Source organism: Lycium ferocissimum, chromosome 2 (genome assembly GCF_029784015.1).
Source record: "Lycium ferocissimum isolate CSIRO_LF1 chromosome 2, AGI_CSIRO_Lferr_CH_V1, whole genome shotgun sequence".
Taxonomy (NCBI): domain Eukaryota; kingdom Viridiplantae; phylum Streptophyta; class Magnoliopsida; order Solanales; family Solanaceae; genus Lycium; species Lycium ferocissimum.
This window is the reverse complement of record NC_081343.1, coordinates 53768507-53788052: the sequence shown is the minus strand read 5'-3', so window position 1 is coordinate 53788052 and position 19546 is coordinate 53768507. Positions and strand designations below refer to the sequence as shown.

The 19546-nt window shown below is 32.5% G+C and overlaps 1 protein-coding gene and 1 long non-coding RNA gene across 2 annotated transcripts in view; one reads left to right on the top strand and one right to left on the bottom strand.

Moving 5' to 3' along the window:
* Positions 1-11936, bottom strand: part of LOC132044682 (uncharacterized) — a 33387-nt gene extending 21451 nt beyond the window's left edge. Inside the window, exon 1 of the long non-coding RNA XR_009412241.1 lies at positions 11864-11936. This is a non-coding gene — a long non-coding RNA (uncharacterized LOC132044682). The remainder of the gene's footprint in view (positions 1-11863) is intronic.
* Positions 10533-14800, top strand: LOC132044663 (uncharacterized). Its single transcript, XM_059435172.1, has 8 exons — positions 10533-10683; positions 12160-12200; positions 12756-12830; positions 13065-13148; positions 13234-13268; positions 13857-13942; positions 14359-14424; positions 14514-14800. The coding sequence occupies exons 1-8, from the start codon at positions 10617-10619 to the stop codon at positions 14546-14548; spliced, it is 489 nt and encodes a 162-aa protein (XP_059291155.1). The 5' UTR covers positions 10533-10616; the 3' UTR covers positions 14549-14800.
* Positions 14801-19546: the final 4746 nt, after the last annotated feature.

Sequence of the window (19546 nt, the reverse complement as noted above, 5' to 3'; positions counted from 1 at the left end):
AAAACCTTTAAAATTTTATTTTCACGCTTTAATTTAATGCTTCTTCAAACCACGATGAGATGAAATGCATTTCTTCACAAATCTCCCCTATTGTCTGTTATTTGTATGATAAACAATATTAATTCTTATGACTTTTGTCAAATCAAAAGTTTCCATCTCTTCTTTTTGTTTTTCTACTAAGAGGCTCCGCGTTTGCTTTATGTGGGTTGCCATTGAAAGTGCTAAGTACCATGAAAACACCCATATTTTGTTTGGCACCAAAGAATTAGATGAAATTTATGAAAAAATGTAATCGTTAACCTTGACTGATTTTTGGATCTCTTATTGTTTACAATTAATTATCTTATTCTATGGCAAATTTAGATGGATTTTTTTTTCCATTCTAATTTGAAGGGTCTATGTGAAACCCATCACATAAGAGAGATGGGGAAGAAAGAGAAAGGGGGGGTGGGAGCTCATATTTTTATCTAATTTTAAATGCTCATTTTTTTAATTTTATATTAATATTTTTTAAATTATTTTGTTGATATAATATTAATTACTATTTTATTTAAATTTTATGTGTAATAATTTTAAAATAAAAATAAATTATACATGTTTATATTTTAAAACAAACGTCTTAATCATTCTTTTCGGGATAAGCATTTAATCTTAATCTGGGTGTATTGATTGACGTCTTAATTTTAATAAAACAATGCATTTATTATGTATACGAAGGATCGAGTATCATATGGTTTTGAATTGATTTAGTCGATGAGTTATTTAATGTAAAGAAATGAAGAATTAAATATATTGAAACATCCCATTGGATTTAATAAACAAGTAGTATATGTCTGTTAACTAAATTAAAAACTTCGAGATATGCGGCTTATATCTGAGCTTTGAAGTTTAGTACGTAGTAATTAATTAGTTACAAATTAAAATATGGACAGTGCCACTGATCCGTCGATAATCAATGATCAAAGTTGGAGGACAAGTCAACATTTTTTTTCTCTTATAATATCATGGACTCAGGGCCGTCTTAACAAGATTGGGTGCCTCAGACGAAACATTAGAGAGGCCCTAATTTTTTTTTTTAAAAAAAATAAAGGAAAGATCGTCATATATTCTTATTTAAAGCCCACTTTTCTAAACTTTTTAGATGGAACTCATTAATTATTGCTTTATAATCTATTTGTTCTAACAATTCTTTTTCAATTGATAATATAGCTAATCCCTTCAATCTATCTTTTTCATACGGATTCATATTTTCTAGTTGATATATTTAAATTGAATAAGTTCTAGTAATAACTAAAACAAAAATATTTACTTATGAATAAGAATATCAACATGACAAATTTTCAATGAAATATAAGATAAAGTTAACAATAAAACCTGGCAAAAATTTGATAAGTTTATATAAGATATCGAAATAAAGTTTTTCGCCGATATAATGGTTGCTTGTTGCAATGCTAATAATTTGAAAAAAAACCTAAAAATAAATCTTGATCTTTCGTAAGTCAAGTTTGTGTTGGTAACGTTTAATCGTCAGTTAACCTAATTTTCAATAATAAAGAGTACAAGTATCAATGAAAATGTATATTAAAAATAAGTAAATATAAACAATAAAATGCTTACCCAAATAAATAAGGATCCTACAAATATACAATTACCAAAAATAGTTATCCCAATTATGCTCAACGTATCCATTCCTCCCATAAAAGTGATGAAATTACGAATCTATCCCCAAAAAACATGCGGACCCAACCCCCAATAATAAAAGGAAGAAATAAAAAAAAAAAAGTAGGCCCCAAAAAAGATGGATCCCTAGGCCATTGCCTTACCTGCCTACCCTTTCAGCTGGCCTGTCACGGTAGGTTAAAGAGACCCAATCAATAAATTAATATCCAATATGTTAAACCATGTAAGACAAAGACATATTAAGTGCTATGCCTCTTGAATAATATTTCTGTGAAGAGAGGACATATTGATCAACTCTAAGCCAAGAATTTAATTCCACTTTCAGTTTTTATTTACCCTAAGAAATAATTGAATTTACATGTATACACACATGTATATGTGTATACACACGACTTATACACGCACAGACAAAAGAATGAGAAATGTACTGATATTGGTTTTGTAGCTAATTTTGATGTAGAAAGGAGGAATCTTCCTTTTAATTTCCTACTCTTATATGTACAAATCAACTTCTATAAGAAAATCAGATATATAGGAGTTAAAGAGATACTAAATTATATCCTTTTCCTTTATGTTATTCATAATTTTATTATTAATATTTAAGATAGGAATCAACATTAAGAATTCGTGGCAAACTAAATAAATTAATTAGTAGGTATGTAAAATGAGAACAACTATTAATGGATTTTCCTTAACATGATGTTTTGTCTCACGACGAGCCAATATTTTTGCGGGGTGTTAATATATTGCAAAGAATTAATAGTTGACTTATTAAAAAATATTTCTCATAATTATTGGTTCAACTAACTTTGGATGCAACCGATTGGGCAATTTGCAGGATTGGCCTTGACGAGGTGGTCTTTAATTGTTACCTCAAATTCGAGGCTGTCTTTAACTTTACCCTTAAAAACGTTAAAATCTCGATTTCTGATCGAACCCCCGCTCAATCAAAAGTTTTAAAAAAAATTGAAAGGTAGAGTTTGAATTCTAAGGCAGAATTTGCATGGACAGAATTTTGCAAAAATTTAATTTTTTTTTTTTTTTTTTTACCGAGTCAGATTTCAAACCCATAATAGCATAGAATTGTAGAGGTAAGAAAACTTAAAGACTATCATTTGAAGGATAAAAATTAAAGACCACCCCAAAGTAAGCGACAACCGCGCAAAAAAATGAAACTGATTACCAGATGGGACCGGCCCACTTTTAAGTATCGGACTTTATTTCGTATCTTACTTATTTGGGTTGTCTCTAATTGAGCCGAAAATTTTGTTAATTAATAGAATAACTTAATAATACTATGCTCTATATTACAAAATATAAGTTAATATTTTTCCTATTTACGTAACATAATAACTTAATTACGGAAACATAAGGACCGAAAAAAATAAAACCCACCCTTCCCTTCCCCTTCTCATTGTTCTCTCTTCCTCCATAACAGCTAGCCCCACCTCCCTTCCCCTTTCTCCCCGATCTCTCTCTCTCTAATAACATAGCCGCCCATTTACGATTCCTTCCCAATCCACCCATTTATCCTTCTTCCTCCTTCCATCGCACCACCGAGCATTGCAACACCCACTTCAGGAGTCGATCGGCTTTTGGAAGTGGGTTTAATGGGTGAATTCGGAGTACGACGGGAGGGATAATGAATTCTATTGGGCTCTAAATGTACAATTTAAATTGTCGATCTTGACAATCAGAAGGTTTCTAATTTTTGCTGCTATCGTCCGTATGGTTGTGACTAGTGGTGGGATATACTTTAACAACTAATATGGCATTATCTTTTCCCATAGAAACGGAAATATTTCGCATAATGTATACTTGGTCGATAAAAAGATTAGGAATAAATTTTCAAGTACCGATTTGGAAAAAATAGTTTCTATACTTTCGTACCTTGACTATGGAAAGGCATCATCTTTTTGTAAAATTATGATAATTCGAGAATGTGCGTAGATTCGAAGGTAAAGGTTGATTATGACGAATTCGTTACCAAACATCGATCGACTCCGCCTTGTTTGTTGTTGTATTATATGAAAGTTGTATAGAATCGTTGTTTCAATTGTATTAATTTCATTCGAATTTCAAAGTGAGATTCTAATTTGTATGAAAGTTGTATACCATGTTGTTATAGTTGTATTAAATTTCCAAAAACTTATCCTAAACTTTATACAAATTTTATATAGTTAAATACATATTTCATCGTTTTTATACGGTTTTCATACACGTAAATGTGAGAAACCTAAGCCTTGAGCGAGATAAACACATTTCATACGGTTTTCATACATAAAATTTTGAGCGGAATTTTTAAGCCTTGAGCGATATATACATATTTCATACGATTTTTCATACAAAATTTTGGCGAAATTTTTAAGCCTTGAGAAACTTTCGTGATATATTTTGTAAGAAATCTATTGTTATGTTTTGTAAACTGTAAAGTATCGTCATATTTTTAGAAATATACCCTATTCTTATGTATATATATGTAACTCTCCCTTAATGGATCTCTTAACAATTTTCAAGCTGTAAAATCCATCTGTAGAAAAGAAAGATAGGAATTAACACATGAACCTTGATAAAAAAATGGAGGTTGAGCTCAAGTCAACTGAAAATATCGACTCATATGATGAAGACTAGAAAACTTACCTGCGCTTCGCGCAGTCGTAAAACATCACTTTATATATGAATTTTCTAACATTATCTTATTAAATTTCAATAAAGTATAGGCATATCTAAAAATAAAAATTTAGTAGCCTTTAAATTTTGAAAGTGTTTTAGTAGCTCTTGTATATTGTAGAAATATTAGTACAATACCTTCTTAACACATGATATACTTGAACAACAAATTTATAACTTTAGTTTCCTATGTATACATATGTTTGATGTAAAAATATAATGATGCAGATAAGTATCATTAAAAATTATAACGATAATAATGGGGTTATACTAAGGGATATGAAAAGTTGAAGCAATATCAATTGTTTTGTTTGAGAGCATGTAGACATAATTATCCTTTCTCAATTCTCTCACTCTTTTTAATGTAAAAACAATGAATAACTAAAATCTAATGTAAATTTAGTATAATTACTCATACAATTCAAGATAGGCATTTGACGCCTAACAAAAGGCAAAGTATTATATTTAAATTAGCACTGTAATTACAAGCCTACAACAAATTAAAAGAATAAAAATATATACATCTATCGACTAAAGAAAAAATACATATAACTTTTTTCTTTTCGAGCTCTTTCTGAGTTAATTCCTTTCCGGATGTTGCCGCCACCTATCAGAAACTCATAGTTATTTTAAAATAAAAAACACAATAAGGAAATAAAAGAAACTCTACCACAATATGCCTCAAACAAAATACCTCGAGAGATTCTTATTTCCTTTTTGAAATTTTTCACTATCTCGTGTGATTTACCCTCCGGCTCAACCTACAATCATTTTCATTCACATAAAAAAGTACATAAATTTGGGATTTTCAAAAACGAAATCAATTAGTACATGAAAAATCTAACTATGTCACTTTTTAGAAGAATCAAGATAGATGTACTAAAAAGAAGAAGGCGTACTATGGCAAAAAATCCAATAACGGGGAAAAGGGCAGACAAAATAAGAAGAAAAATCTTTCTGTGCAAAGATTTTAAAATGAGAAGAGGAAAAGTAACTTTTTATGCAATGAAAAAATGTGCTCTACTATTTATAGGCCATAAAATTTGTGAAGTGTGAGGTAATACAGCAGAAAGAGTATTAAGTGCATTAATTATCACAAACGTATTTCCTAAAATTGCAATCAATTTACCGTATATGTTACTAAAAGGAAGTTTTGGGAATGGTAAACTTAGAAAACTTAAGATTGGAATATGAAAAGACTCCATTCTACAATGGAAAATGAACTTATGCAATAGAAAAGGCATTTATGCAATTTAATGGCCCATCATAATGTCAATTAAACATTGTAACCACTGAGCACACGTTCATTAGTTTGAATTGTTCACGTTCATTAAAGTATTTTACAAGAAAAATTGTGGAAAATGAGAGAAAAGTCCAAAAAAAGGAGAAAAAAGATAAATGGCTTTCTTGATCATCTGAAGGGGTCTTACCACATCCCTTCTCTTTTATCTTTCCTTTATAATATATATAGATTGTTCAAGATCGTATTTCCCTAAATAATCAGTGTGAGAACTCCGCAGAGCTCATCACATCAAAATTTTGCTACAGACATTTGCTGCTTTATTCTTTTTATTTTTATTTTTGTAAATGTGAAAGATCTTGGGGTCTCCAAGGTAAATCAACAGTGACATGCAATCATCAACCATGTGTGTAGTGGTTAATTAATTTTAAGTAGCTGAAAGTTATAGTATCTGATTTCATGCTAATTTTTAATGAATAAAGTGCTCTCTATTAAAGAAGGTTTTATACTCAAAACTCGTATTTGAGATATCGAAGATATACTTATCATTCCATCATAATCTTTAGTGGTAAATGAAATCAACTTTTTCAAAGACCTCACTCTAATGTTGCATTCGAAGGGCAAAGAAAAAAATATCTTTTTAAAGCTTTCTTTATTTAGAGCGAAATATCTCGTTATAAAAGTGGTGAATACATACTCTGTAGTTACAAAAATGGTGCATATATCTACCCTGTCATTACAAAATTTGCATATATCCTTTTTCGCTAACGGGATTTTTTTAGAAATCATTTAGGTTATTTTTTAATTAAAAAAATGTCACGTGACTTTAAAAAAAAGTCTACCTATTTTTTTTTTTTAAAGTAGACATATTTTTCTAAAGCCACATGGTAATTTTTTTTAAATTTGTCTAGGAGTCCCGTTCATTTAAAAAAATCTCTCGTAACTTTAAAAAATAAGTCTACCCATTTTTTTAAACGAATCGTAATTCGATCCATTTAAAAAAAAATTACTATGTGGCTTTAGAAAAGTATGTCCACTCAAAAAAATAAAATGGGTAGACTTTTTTTTAAAGTCCCGGCCATTTTTTTAATTAAAAAATAACCTAAAAAATTCCGTCAGTTTTAAAAAAGGTTATATTTGTACCATTTTATAACAATAAGTAACATATATACACCTTTTTGTAACTACAGCTAGTGATATATACCACTTTTCAGAATTCAGTAAGATATTCCGTTTTAAATCGCAAAATTAAGCAGATATTTGCACTTCGTTTATTCGAATGTGGTTAGATTTTGACAAAGAAAAATTTCACAGATTCCTCTTAGCTTAGCCGCTCTTACCAAAAGAAAAATATCCCCTGCTCTTTTTTTTTTTTTTTTTTTTTCGCTGTTGTTATTTTATAAGATCTTTTATGTACCTCTTTATAAAAATACTTTAATGGATCGGTGGAACAAATTCATATTTTTGTGCAGAATGCCTTCAAAGGCACTGATCTTTAATTTTTGCCCCTCAAATTCGAAATCTTTAATTTTTGTTCTTCGCCTAAAACTTATGGATTTCGGATTCGAACTCCCGCTCAGTCAATTATTAAAAAAAAAAAATTGCAAATTAGAAGTTTGTAGCAAAATTAGACCTATTCAAACAGTAACTTTGCCCAAAAAGTTAGGCCTTAAGGCAGAAGTTTGTCTTAAGGCCTAATTTTGGGTAAAAGTTTGCCTTAAGGCTCTGCCTAAATAGGCCTAACGTTGCCCGAATGAATAAGTCCAATTTTGCTACAAGCGTCTGCCTTGTGATTATTTTTTTTTTTTTTTTTTTTACTGAACTGAAGTTCGAACCCAGAAATTCAAAATATTAAGCGAAGGCCAAAAACTAAAGAACAACAATTTGTGGGAACAAATTAAAGATGCAAACTACTCGAACAAATTTTAAAATTTGTCATAACTACCTTAATACTTATTTAGCGAATAATAACTACTTTATTTTTTATTTAAGTTTTGTCAGTTTATTTTTCAAAAATTACATTTCATAACCTGGCGCAAGAATACGAACAATAAAAAATTTTATTCTTTTCACTATACATTTAAGATTTATCATGTATCTCCAAACCCTAAAAAAAAAATATTCTCTCCTCTCTCCTTCATTACCCATTAGATCCGAAAAAATCCACTTTCAATACTTACGTTTGATTTTCCCATTTTCCCAAGACTTAACACAATCAGGTAGATTTTCAAAACAACTTCGAAAGAAAAAAAATCGTATAGAATCATTAACATAAAAACAAATTTTTTGTGCAGGGTATTCGATTACCCATTAAACCCATTAATACGAAGAAAACCAATATAGATGCGATTACCCCATTTTCCCAAACGCACACCAAAAACACTCAAAAAGAAAACTCGAAATAAAATAATAAAATGATTTTTATTGAAGTTCTTTATCCGGGGTCTTTTTGTAAATTAGTCTATTAACAAAAAGACCATGGAGTTATTCCACATACCTTACAATCGAAAAATTCTTTAGCCTCTGCGTCATAGCAAAATTAAAACAATCGTTGTATCAACTTTTCTTCCATTGGCACTCGCGAAGCTTTGTTTCGGATCTATAATTGGAGTTTAATATTACCGGTGATTGTTCGATATCAAAGAAACGTGTATTTAAATATTTCTTAAAGGTCTTCCTAAAGGTGAAATCGAAAAACGAGAAATGATTTCGCATCAATTCTTGATTTATTTCCTGTAGGCAACAACACTTCCTCACCGTTAATGTTGCTACGACCGATTTCCAAACTATGTTACAAACGATTTTCCGTGTAGAACTATGTTTACTTTTGAGGGGAGAACGTGCGGGTAGAGAGAGAAAATGTGGATATATAGTGGTTTTTTTTATTTTGTATGGTGGTTCAGAGGTAATCACACATGGGTGTTTTCAAGATATTTCTCGTATATTTTTCAATATATTTCGTTATATTACCATATCTACGTATTTCCCAACAAATTAAAGACTATAAATGGCGTTGATTGTTTTTAACTGCGTGAACTTTTCCAGCGGGGTCCAAAATTCTAAAAGCCTTTGCCAAAGTAACCCATGGCCCAAACCTATTAGGAAGGAAAAAATTGCCATGTTTTTTGCGCGGATTGTCCTTCTTTTGGGATGGTCTTTAATTTTTGTCCCTCAAATTGCTGATCTTTAATTTGTGACTTTCGCTTAAAAAGAGAGAAATATTTCGAGATTCTCGAGCTCAATTCCCCGCTAAAAAAAAAAAAAAAATCGCAATTTAAAATGCAAAGAGGAAAATGTTCCATAAATACAACCTATTTTTTAGTTTATTTTATATTTGTCATGTATTAAAAGTAGTCAAATACAGCCCCCCTACAACAAAATCGAGCAAATTTTTCGAATACCCTTTGAAAAAGAGATGTTAGTCGTACTCCCCTACCGCGTTAGCAAAGGTTTGCGTGAATCATGGAACCATTAATCCAAATTACCATATATATTTGAAAAAGATTTTATTGTCATAAATATAAATTTTTTTTAATTGCCACATCAGATTTAACTATATTTCACCGTGTTTCACTATGTATTTCAAAAACGCGAGATACAACCGAAAATTGATTTATCTAAAAACAAATCTTCAAATTTTAAAAATGGATTTTATTAAAATTTGATTTTTTTATTTTATAAACCGCTTCTTAAAAATATATTGAAAATTGGTTTTTTTTTTATTAAAAGGCTGAAAATGATTTTTTTTTAAAAATCAGCTTTTCGCATTTTTAAAAATTAATCCAGATTTTAAAAAAAAAATTGGACACTTTTTAAACAAAAAAATTTTTATTCTGCGTTCAAATTGCATTTAAAAAAAAAACATTTTCCAGGTTTTTTAACTAAAATATCCAATTTTCGAGAATATATTTTAAAAAATGAGTTTTAGTTAACCAAAAAAGTTTCAAATTTTTAATAAAAGCCATTTATTTTCAGATTTAAAAAAAAAAAAAATCAATTTTCTAGATTGTTTTTTAAAAAATTGCCACGTAGACACCACATAGATTAAGTTACATGCCACGCGCGCATCCATATCACCCAATTCAACGATTAAACTTCATTATGTATGAATACGTTGGAATAAGGGATATTTTTGAAACTTTACTAACGATAAAAGATATTTGGCCCCAACTAGAAATGAGTGCAAGTATATTTGACTACTTACTAACACAAGAGCAAAGTTAGCCAATAAACTAAAGAGAGCAAGATATTTGACCCTTTTCCCTTTGTTTTTAAGTGTATAATTAAAAGCTCGTCATCTCCTGCACGCAAGAACGCCAAGCGCAGCCGTCGCTTCCCAAGATAAAGTTCTACGTAACTTCGCCCGAATAGGCATAGGTTCATTGCGAAATTATTATTATTTTTTACTCTCATTGGTTTCGAACCCAAAACCTCGTGATATTTTCTACCACTTTTTTAGGTCAAAGGAAAAATTAAAAACCTAAATAACTGGGGCAAAAATTAAAGACCAGTCCGTATGAAGGAGAATCGATGCAAATTGCCCAATAATTGCACGGTTTGATCTTCAGATGGATTGGTCTTTAATATTTGCCCTTGAAATTGCCTGGTCTTTAATTTTTATCCTTCAAAATCGAATTTATGCCTTGCGGGGACATAAATTTTGTAAGGTGGGATTTTTGCCTAGCAGGGTGTAATTTTTTTAAGATATTGAGATGACTTGTGGATAATATGATGGGTAATTTGAAAATTAAATATCAGCACACAAAATAGGTCAAAAGTGCAAACAACCCATTAGGAATATGTACATATTTTTTCCTGTGGTGGTACCGATAATAAATGGTAAAAGAAGGCTTTTAATGTTCGATACCCACTGAGATTGTAATATAGGAGCATCGGCACCATAATATTCCCCCACCCACAACCACAAGTGCTAGGGTTTTTATTATTTGTTTTAAAAGTACTAGTTAGGTTATGTAGAGAAGGAAGTCCAGCCTTGAATTCAATTCGGCTTCCTTTTGTTAGAGCAATGGGAAGAGGAAAGTTCAAAGGAAAGCCTACTGGTCGCCGCCAGTTCTCTACTCCCGAGGAGATGCGTATGTCCTCCTTATCATTACACATGTTTTTTAGATCTATAACTTTATTGGAATTCCAATCGCTTTCATTCGCTATTTGGATTGAAGGTTATCGGTTGCGGCTATTGATTTATTTTAAAAATTTCTTATGCTTCAATCCAGCTCGATTTTCGCACTGCTTTTACTATTAGTAATTCGAATATATATAATGTTCATTGTGCTGAAAGATGTTTGAAATTCCTTGCTACTTAGAACATCGATTTTTAATTAATAACGATGCCAGAAGGTAGCTCTATTTTTTTTTTCCCAGCAGAAATATTGTATGTTCAACAACAATTACATACCTGGTGTAATCCCACAAATGGGGTCTGGGAAAGGTAGATGTACGCAGACCTTACCCTCGCTGTTTCCAAATTGGAAATAGGCAAAGAATTATAAAAGCTAAACAAAGCATTCTAAAGAAAAAAAAAAAAAAGAACAGTAACTAAAACTGAGTAATAAGAGAATCAAAGTAGGAGAAACAAATCAAAGGACAGGGAGCTAGAAGAGAAAGACTACGACTACTAGCATGGAAGGACAACCGAGACAACTCTCTAAGACCTACTAGACTTCTACCCTAATCTGTGTCCTCCACAGCCTCCTATCCCTCGGTAAGCTGCAACAGCGCCATGTCATGTCTAATCACCTCTCCCCAATACTTCTTCGACCCACCTCTACCTCTCTTGTATGTTCATTCTGGCAGTGCTTATTGTGTGTGTATGTCATGAAGAGTTTTATTTTGTGTTGGTCTTATTAGTTTGCAGATTTCGATATATAGAGCAGAAACTTGGAAGGAGAAAACAAGTTCTTGAGAAAAGCTTAAAATAGTTAATTTTTTTCACTGTGTAAAATCTTTTAATAGTTTGAAACTTGGTTTTTTCTTTATGTCTGGTGCAATATAGCTACAGTATCTTGAGATATCAAATTGAAGTGCTTATACACACCCCAGTTATGGAGAATGGATTTTTCGGCATTACCTAGAACACAAAATTAGAGTAGTGTAGGCTTACAACACAAACATATCAATGTCTTTCTTTTTTCATCCTACGACAACAGTTGACTTTAATATTTGCTTCCCTATACTCCTTTGGTCCTCTTAGTGGTGGTGCTCCCCCCTCCCCTTCCCCCCCTTTGCTGATGCAATTTCTCAGCCTTTCCATACATGTACTGGTGTAAGAAGAGCTCTTCCATGTATTATTAACTGTATGCTAATGCAAGGTTGTGGGATCAGGCTGGTTTATCTTGAATCTGTCTAAGATTTGCTGCAACTTCTGCTCAAGCACCCTCCTGTATTTTAAATAAGGCACTGTTTATAAATAGACCTACCTGGTGGCTGGTGGTGCCACTGTTATTAATTCAAATAGTTGATGTTTTGAGCGCCACCATGATACGGTTGGATAAGTATGAAACTAACTGGACAGGGCTAAGTCTGTCTTCGTATTTGCTCTGATTTTGCAGAAGCTGGTACTTCCGCTCGACGTCCTCGCACGTTTAAGCAGGTGAATATATTCGGCTTTAGTTTTTTCTTGGCTTTGATATATTTATCTTCTCTTTCTTATTTTTAGAAGTTAGCCCATGTGAGTTACCATTGTCAAAAAAAAAAAAAGAAGAAGAAGAAGTTAGCCTATGTATACTGTTTAACGAGGAGGGTTTTAGCACTGTTGTGTCAGCTTCACACAATTATTCTGGGGGTCAATATGAATTGCATTGGTGATATAGTTGCATGAAACCTCAAAACTTAACCTCTTTATGAAAACATAACCATGTGAAGTGTTAGCTATTGCTATCAACTTTTTATTACGCAAAGAGAAGAATCCTCTGGCAATCAGATGATACAATTTGTGGTGTATTAATGTTTTCTCATGATGCAATATAATGGTTTTGTTTAGCCACTTTTTTGTGATGTGCGCAAATGGGTGATCATTATCTTGTAAACCATGTTCCGTTTTTGTTGCCTTACCAGTAATTAAAACATCCTCAGTGACTTTTATAACCATTGTCTTCATGCTTAACTTCTATGCCCGTGTTCTATGTAATCGATTTGGGATCTTCAGGAAGAGGCTGAAATTGAAGAAGATGAGAGATCTGAGGAGTCTGAAGAAGAATCTGAAGAGGATTCTGATGGAGAGGTCAGTTGTCTATGATTCATTGCTTAGAAAAAGAGTAAACTGATTTGCAACAACTACTTATCCAAAAAAATAATTCCAAACAACCACTACACTTCAATCCCAAGTTAGTTGGGGTCCGCTAATTAATCCTCACTCCTAATGTCAAAATTGATTTAATTTGGAAACTTGCATCCTTTGTGCTTTCTGTGGCTTTGAAATGTATTTTCAGATGGCTCTTTTCTTTTCATTGTTCAGAAGCGGAAAGGTACTCAGGGTATCATTGAGATTGAGAACCCCAATTTGGTCAAGCCAAAGAATGTGAAAGCGAAAAATGTTGATGTAAGATGGGCACAGTGGACTTGCCTTTATTCAATTTATATTACTTTTTGAATGCTGATATGAATGAGGGCTATTTCTTCTGCAGATTGAGAAAACAACTGAGCTTTCAAGGCGTGAAAGGTTAGTTGAAGCTTCTGTTTGTTTCCTTTATGATATGATCCCTATGAAGTCGCAGATAAAGAAGCCTTACTGTGTGCCTGCTTTATGCTTGGCATGAATCCAACCCTTCATTTTCTGTTCTTGTATTTCAACGACTGCCCTATATGTTAACACGTTCCTGTTTTATGTTTTTTACTTCCTGCCTCTACTGAGTTTCATGCAGTGCGGCACTAACATTTGGGGATTTCTTGTTCATTGAAAAAGTTTTTACTGCCCTACTCCTCCAATTAAAAAAGAGAGGGGTGCGAGGAAAAGGGATTAGGAGATATGGTTGGCAGGATGTTGGGATTTATTTATTCAAGATGAAAGGATTTGGTCCTCTTACATGTAAATCAACCTTCATCAAAGAGAAAGTCCAGGGAAGAATACAGTTTGTAGGCATCTAGGAAGGTCATGCTGTGCAAATATCATTGACACCTTAAGTCTTGTGTGTTAGATCTGTTAAAGATTCATGCAAAGCAGTAGCATATTCTGTGACATATGATCCAGTTGGCTTCTGATTCTTTTAACTTCTGTGTCATTGTTAATTTACATGGTTCTTGTTCACAGGGAAGAGATAGAGAAACATCAAGCTCATGAGAGGTACATGAGGCTGCAAGAACAAGGAAAAACAGAGCAAGCTAGGAAAGATTTAGGTAAGATCACATAGCAACACCTAGCACTGTACTTCATTTGTTTTGCTTAAAATTGTCTGGTCATTCTCTTTACTTAGTAGCTTGTCTGAGGTGTCGGGTTGATGTTTTGAAGTTTTTGTCATCAGAACTAAAGCTTAGCATAATTCTTATTTTTAAGTGTCTTGTTACTTGAATCTGAGATTGCCGTTTGTACTTGTATGGTCATGTGAAGGACTCCATTTAAGTTATGAAGATTGAAATGGATTAATTGTCATCTGTTTGGGCATTAAAAGTAAACTAAATTGATTTTATGCTGTTCCGCCATTGTAGAACTTGGGCTTGAATGAGATTTGAAATGATGTATCATGGACTTGAACTGGTGTTTCTTCTGCTGTACAATGAAGTGCTACTTCTAATTTCATTGCGTAATTTTGCAGAACGCTTGGCTCTCATACGACAACAAAGAGCAGAAGCTGCGAAAAAGCGCGAAGAGGAAAAAGCTGGTACTTTCTTGTATACATACGCTGGTTGTCTAAGATTCTTTTCCTCTCTTCTCTTGTAGGGGGTCATGTTTGTATTTGTTTCTGTGCAGCCAAAGAACAGAAGAAGTCTGAAGCTCGCAAGTAACATATGGTACCATGAAATGATGTTAATCAGTGATTCCCCAAGTACAAGAAATATCCCTACAATACTGGCTAATGATGGAGTTTATACTTCGCCGTTCATTTATGTTCTTGTCTAGTTTATAAGTAGTCATCTTATAGATGAAATCATGATATTATAATACTTTAAGCTCTGATTCTGTATACACAAAAGTTCCGTCTGGCTTTCGCATGAACAGTCATGGGAAGGATATACATTTCTTTTTGGTTGGTTGAAGCAAGTTTATTGATACTAATTAAATGAACTATCTTACAGTGTTAGGTAGCAGTGGTGTTTGGTATGAAGAAAAATGCTTTCCATGAAAAATATTTCTAAGAAAATAAGTGGTTTCCTTACTTATTTTCAGTGTTTGATTCGCTGCTGAGTGAAAGCACGATCTTTGGGTCACTGAGGTTGCTTTTCTTCCACCTCTTAAGCTCTGCTATTTCTATGATTTCACTCTTCACTTAGCGGTTCTATACATTTTTCTTTGCTCTTGGCTTAAATTAGTGATATATCACCAGCTTTTTTTATACCTTGGATGAGCCCAGTTGATGTGTTCCTGGATAAGTATACCAGCAAATTAGATAGTGTTTGATCAAATTATGTGTGTTAACATCTGTCTTGGTTAGAGTAAGCAATGTGAGGTAAGACTTGAGAGTTCGGAAAGTAAAATCTCACCTTAGGCAGTGCAAGTTTTGTAGAGTTTGCCCTGACCTCTCACATAGAGAGGACCATAACCAGTTAAACCTATTCTTATGCTTTTTTTATTGCTCTAGCCACCGCTTCTATATATCAACCACTTCGATGAACTACAAAGCAAATATTTCGTACACTGCCATCAACGTTTGTAAGTTTCATTTGTTATCCCAACAGAAAGCATTATCGATTATTGCCATAAATCGTTATATGTCGTCTCTACAACGTCGGCTTCCTGCTTGAACCTTATGATATATGTGAAACATGTGTAGCCAGAGTTGAATGCCACTTATCCTTCTCTACAACCTCGGCTCCTGACTCGAACCTTGTGAGATATATATATATATATATATATATATATATATATGAAAAACAAGTATGGACAAATTTGAATACCACTTTTCTCTGAAATCTCGCTTCCGACTCGAACCTTAGATATGTGAAAATCAAGTATGGACGGTTGAATACCACTTGTCTTTTCTCTGCAATCTCAGCTTCCAACTCGAACCGTATGATATATATGTTAAAAAACAAGTGTAGATTGTTGAATGTATATTCCAGAACATACCATTTCTAAATCTTGGGTCTGTCACTGCTTTGTACTGCTGTGTTACTGCCTTCTTGACGTGGTTTACTCTGGTTGCTCATCCCATATTATGATCCAGTATGAACCATAGTCTACTGCCTCTGTTACACTTCCCATATCGGTCATGTAATCTCCTGAGCCTTTGAATAAGCTTGCATGGACTTTGTGCTAAAAGTTAATTTTTATCCTTTCCTTGCCATTCGGCATGCTTGGATTCTTTATTAGATTGTATCAGTTTGTAAAATTCAGCTTCCGTATCTCTATTTTGAGTCATAACGTGCAACAATTAGTATTAATTTGAAGTGCTGTGCTGACCAGCTGAATTGCAACACTGGTAGTAGACATTTGAAAGACCCGAATTCTTTATTTGCCTTCTAGATATCAATTCTTTTGCTAGTTAATATGAGCTTTAATTTCGTTAATCATTTTGAATTTCACGAACAAAGGTACGCCAGAAAAGATAAAGGATGTAGATATCCACATTAATTATCTGTACTTGCATGGGATTGATAGAGTAATAGTAGTAGATTTCACATCTTAACTAAGTAGTGCCATTACAATTTCAGTTTTTATTTTCGTGGGTGTTAAGCCCTGCGAGGTTATCTTTATTAATTCCTACTGAGAGTGCGGATGCGTATGTATCTCTTAAGTCTTAATCTAGTATTGAATTTAAAGTAGATCACAAGTGTTGCAAGACAATGGAGTACTATTAAGCAATTATTTGTACAGTAGACTGCATCTCGATGGTTTTATACTGTTATATATGTTGCTTCTAAGCTGAAATTCTGGTGTAGTTGCAAAAACTTCCTCTACCAAATTTTCAGCTCCATATGCGCTTAACAAAAAATACCGAGTAAGCTTCAGGGAGAATTTCATGTATTAATCCTGAATTATAAGGTGAACTATGAACATATTACACATGTAAAAGTACTTTTTGCTCGAGAAACTTCTGGTTGATTTTAAGCAGAAATGTGTCAACTCCATATGTTTACTACATCACTCGGTAATTAGCCACGCTTAAACCTGGTAATCAATGATTACTTCAAATTTCACATGTGAAGCTCAACGATATGGAGAGAGTAAAACTGTAGTCAATATGTGATCATTGTTGCGAGTTCATAGACCAAAGACTTTTTGAAGCAGTCCAATGAATTTCGGGCGATTTGCACGATTGTTCTTCTTTGGGGGTGATCTTTAGTTTTTGTCTGTCTTGGTGGTCTTTAATTTTTTTTCTTTCGAAGTTTAATATTCGAGCTTCTGGGCTCGAACTCGTTTTACCATAAAAATAAATTAAAAAATTTGCAATGCAAGGCTTCGTGAAAAGGAGACTTTGCCTTAAGGCATAACTAAAAGTACGCCGGATACGGCAGATTTTGCCTTATAAGGCAGACTTTTAGTTATACCTTAAGGCAACATCTGCCACATAAGGCAAACTCTACCGCATAATGCAGACTTTGCAAAGCCTTACCTTGCGATTTTTTTTATTTTTTTATTTTTTGGACTGAGCAGGAGTTCGAACCCAAAACCTCTAAGATATTCGGCCACCTTTTTAAGAGAAAGACCAGCATTTTGAGGGACAAAAATTAAAGACCGTTCCTTTGAAGGCCAATCCGTGCAAAAAATTGATGAATTTCGTGGACATAACTATGGGACTGTTTGGCTTAGCTTAAAAAAAACAACTTATAAGCTGAAAAAAATTATAAGTTCAAAAAAAAAAAAGCAGCTTACCCTAACTTATTTTTTTCGCTTATTTTAAGACACAAATGAATTATTATGTTCGACTACACCAAACACCAAAAAAAAGTTCTAAAATTCAAAGAACTTATGTTTCAAGCCAAACGGGCTCTATGATGTTAAAAGGCCCATGTTAAATAAGGAGAAGTGGACCTGACTTGTAAACTTTCTTTGTAAACAATTTTCATCTTTATAATTTCAATTTCTTTTGATTGTTATATATTCATATCTACGAAGCTTTTTTTTTCTTCAACTAATTCAATTCACAAGCTCATAATCGTTGTTTAATCTTCAAAGTTTGTAATTAAAAGAAAAAGGACGAACAAGAGGCAGATAATTAGAATTTTACTACAAAATGTAGCTTCTGTGATGTGGTGGCAAGAAGCCAAGCATCGAAGCACGAATATATTTTAATCTCATTATCATACAGTGAAAATGAAATAAAATTTGCAATCTTTGTGTTGGTTGTCAACGATTTTGACTTTGCGGTGGATAAAATCTACCAGATCAACGATATGGACAAAATCTCCGTATATTGATGATATCGTTATCATATACTCCATCAGTTTAAATTTCAGTACTTTAATACTAGAAACCAAATTTTAAAAAATAAAAGAGATTTTTGAATTTTGGGTCTTAAACTAAAAGATGTGTTTAATTTACAAAAATGCACTTTAAGTCTTGGATTTTTACAGGCCAGGTATAATTTTTGGATTTAGAGAGTTCTCAAATATGAAGACATTCTTTTTTTAAACAGAGTAGAAAACGTAAGATATTTGTATTGAAACAGAGGAAATATATCATTTAAAAGATAACCACATATAATCTTCAAAAAGATTGACTGCTAACATGAAAGATAAGATAGATAAGCTACTGCATGTTAAAATATATTGATAATGTAATAATTTTTTATCATATAAATATGTAATTAAATCCTTTAAGAAAAGATTACTAAGGAACTTGAACCATTTTAAAGCTGAGGTTGAAAGCATCCAACAGGGGTAGGTAAACTAAAGCACATCAACTACGTTCATTGGTTGCTTTTTCTTGGTCGATCGAAGGACTTTTAGGTGTGCTTTTTTCAGACATCGAATATTGGATTCAGATAAGAGACAAATGTATGAGTGAAGAAGTCTATTGAAGCCTGGTTCCTGCTTTTGACTTATTAATTATTGTTTGACTTGAAAGCCTAGAATTCATAAGAATTTGCTAACAGAATCTACTAGATATGAAACCTCGGATATGTAGTACTTGCATTATGGGCTAATGACATTCTTTGATTGAGGGGTTTCTGTTCACAATTAAAATAAAATATGCACCAATAAGCATGTGCCACAATCTAGTCCTAGTATCTCGAGGGATAAGGTGAAAAGGCAAATATTGCAGAGCATTCAGATAGACTACATTTTTGCAACTAACAATTTCTCTTATATTCCTTTGTACTCTCCCAGAATGGGATATCAGTCACTTGTCTCATCTGAATCTCAGTTCAAGCACCATAACTCCATATTGGACATTTTTTTCTTGAAACTGAAAGTCTTTGGTGGTAATGATGATTACTTTCTCCATCCCAATTTATCTCACGCAAACATGAAGTGTTAAAAAAAAAAAAGTAACTTTTAAAATTTGTGATCTGAAATAAATTATAGATACTTGTATGACGATTAAATCATCTCGTAAGGTAAAACGCAAAATTTAAATTATTTTAACTATAAAAAAACATTATTCTTTATGAAAAATTAAAATGTAAAATGTATCACATAATTTATAGTTTCATGCAAAATAAGATAGTCAGTCACAGTCTCACTGCTAATGCTAAGAATGACGTACGTAGAGAGGAAATAATTTCTGCAGAATCATATACATAGCCAAATCACTTTAATTTCTTTTCAATCAGTCATATATACAGAGGTGCATGCTATCGAATAAAACAAAAAGAAAAACCATTGCATTGCAGAACTATA

Excerpts from the sequence above, each read along its gene's own strand:
- LOC132044663 (XM_059435172.1), top strand. The coding sequence starts at position 10,617 with ATGGGAAGAGGAAAGTTCAAAGGAAAGCCTACTGGTCGCCGCCAGTTC. Across the intron at positions 10,684-12,159 it reads CTCTACTCCCGAGGAGATGC|AAGCTGGTACTTCCGCTCGA; the intron begins GTATGTCCTCCT and ends CTGATTTTGCAG. Across the intron at positions 12,831-13,064 it reads AAGAGGATTCTGATGGAGAG|AAGCGGAAAGGTACTCAGGG; the intron begins GTCAGTTGTCTA and ends TTCATTGTTCAG.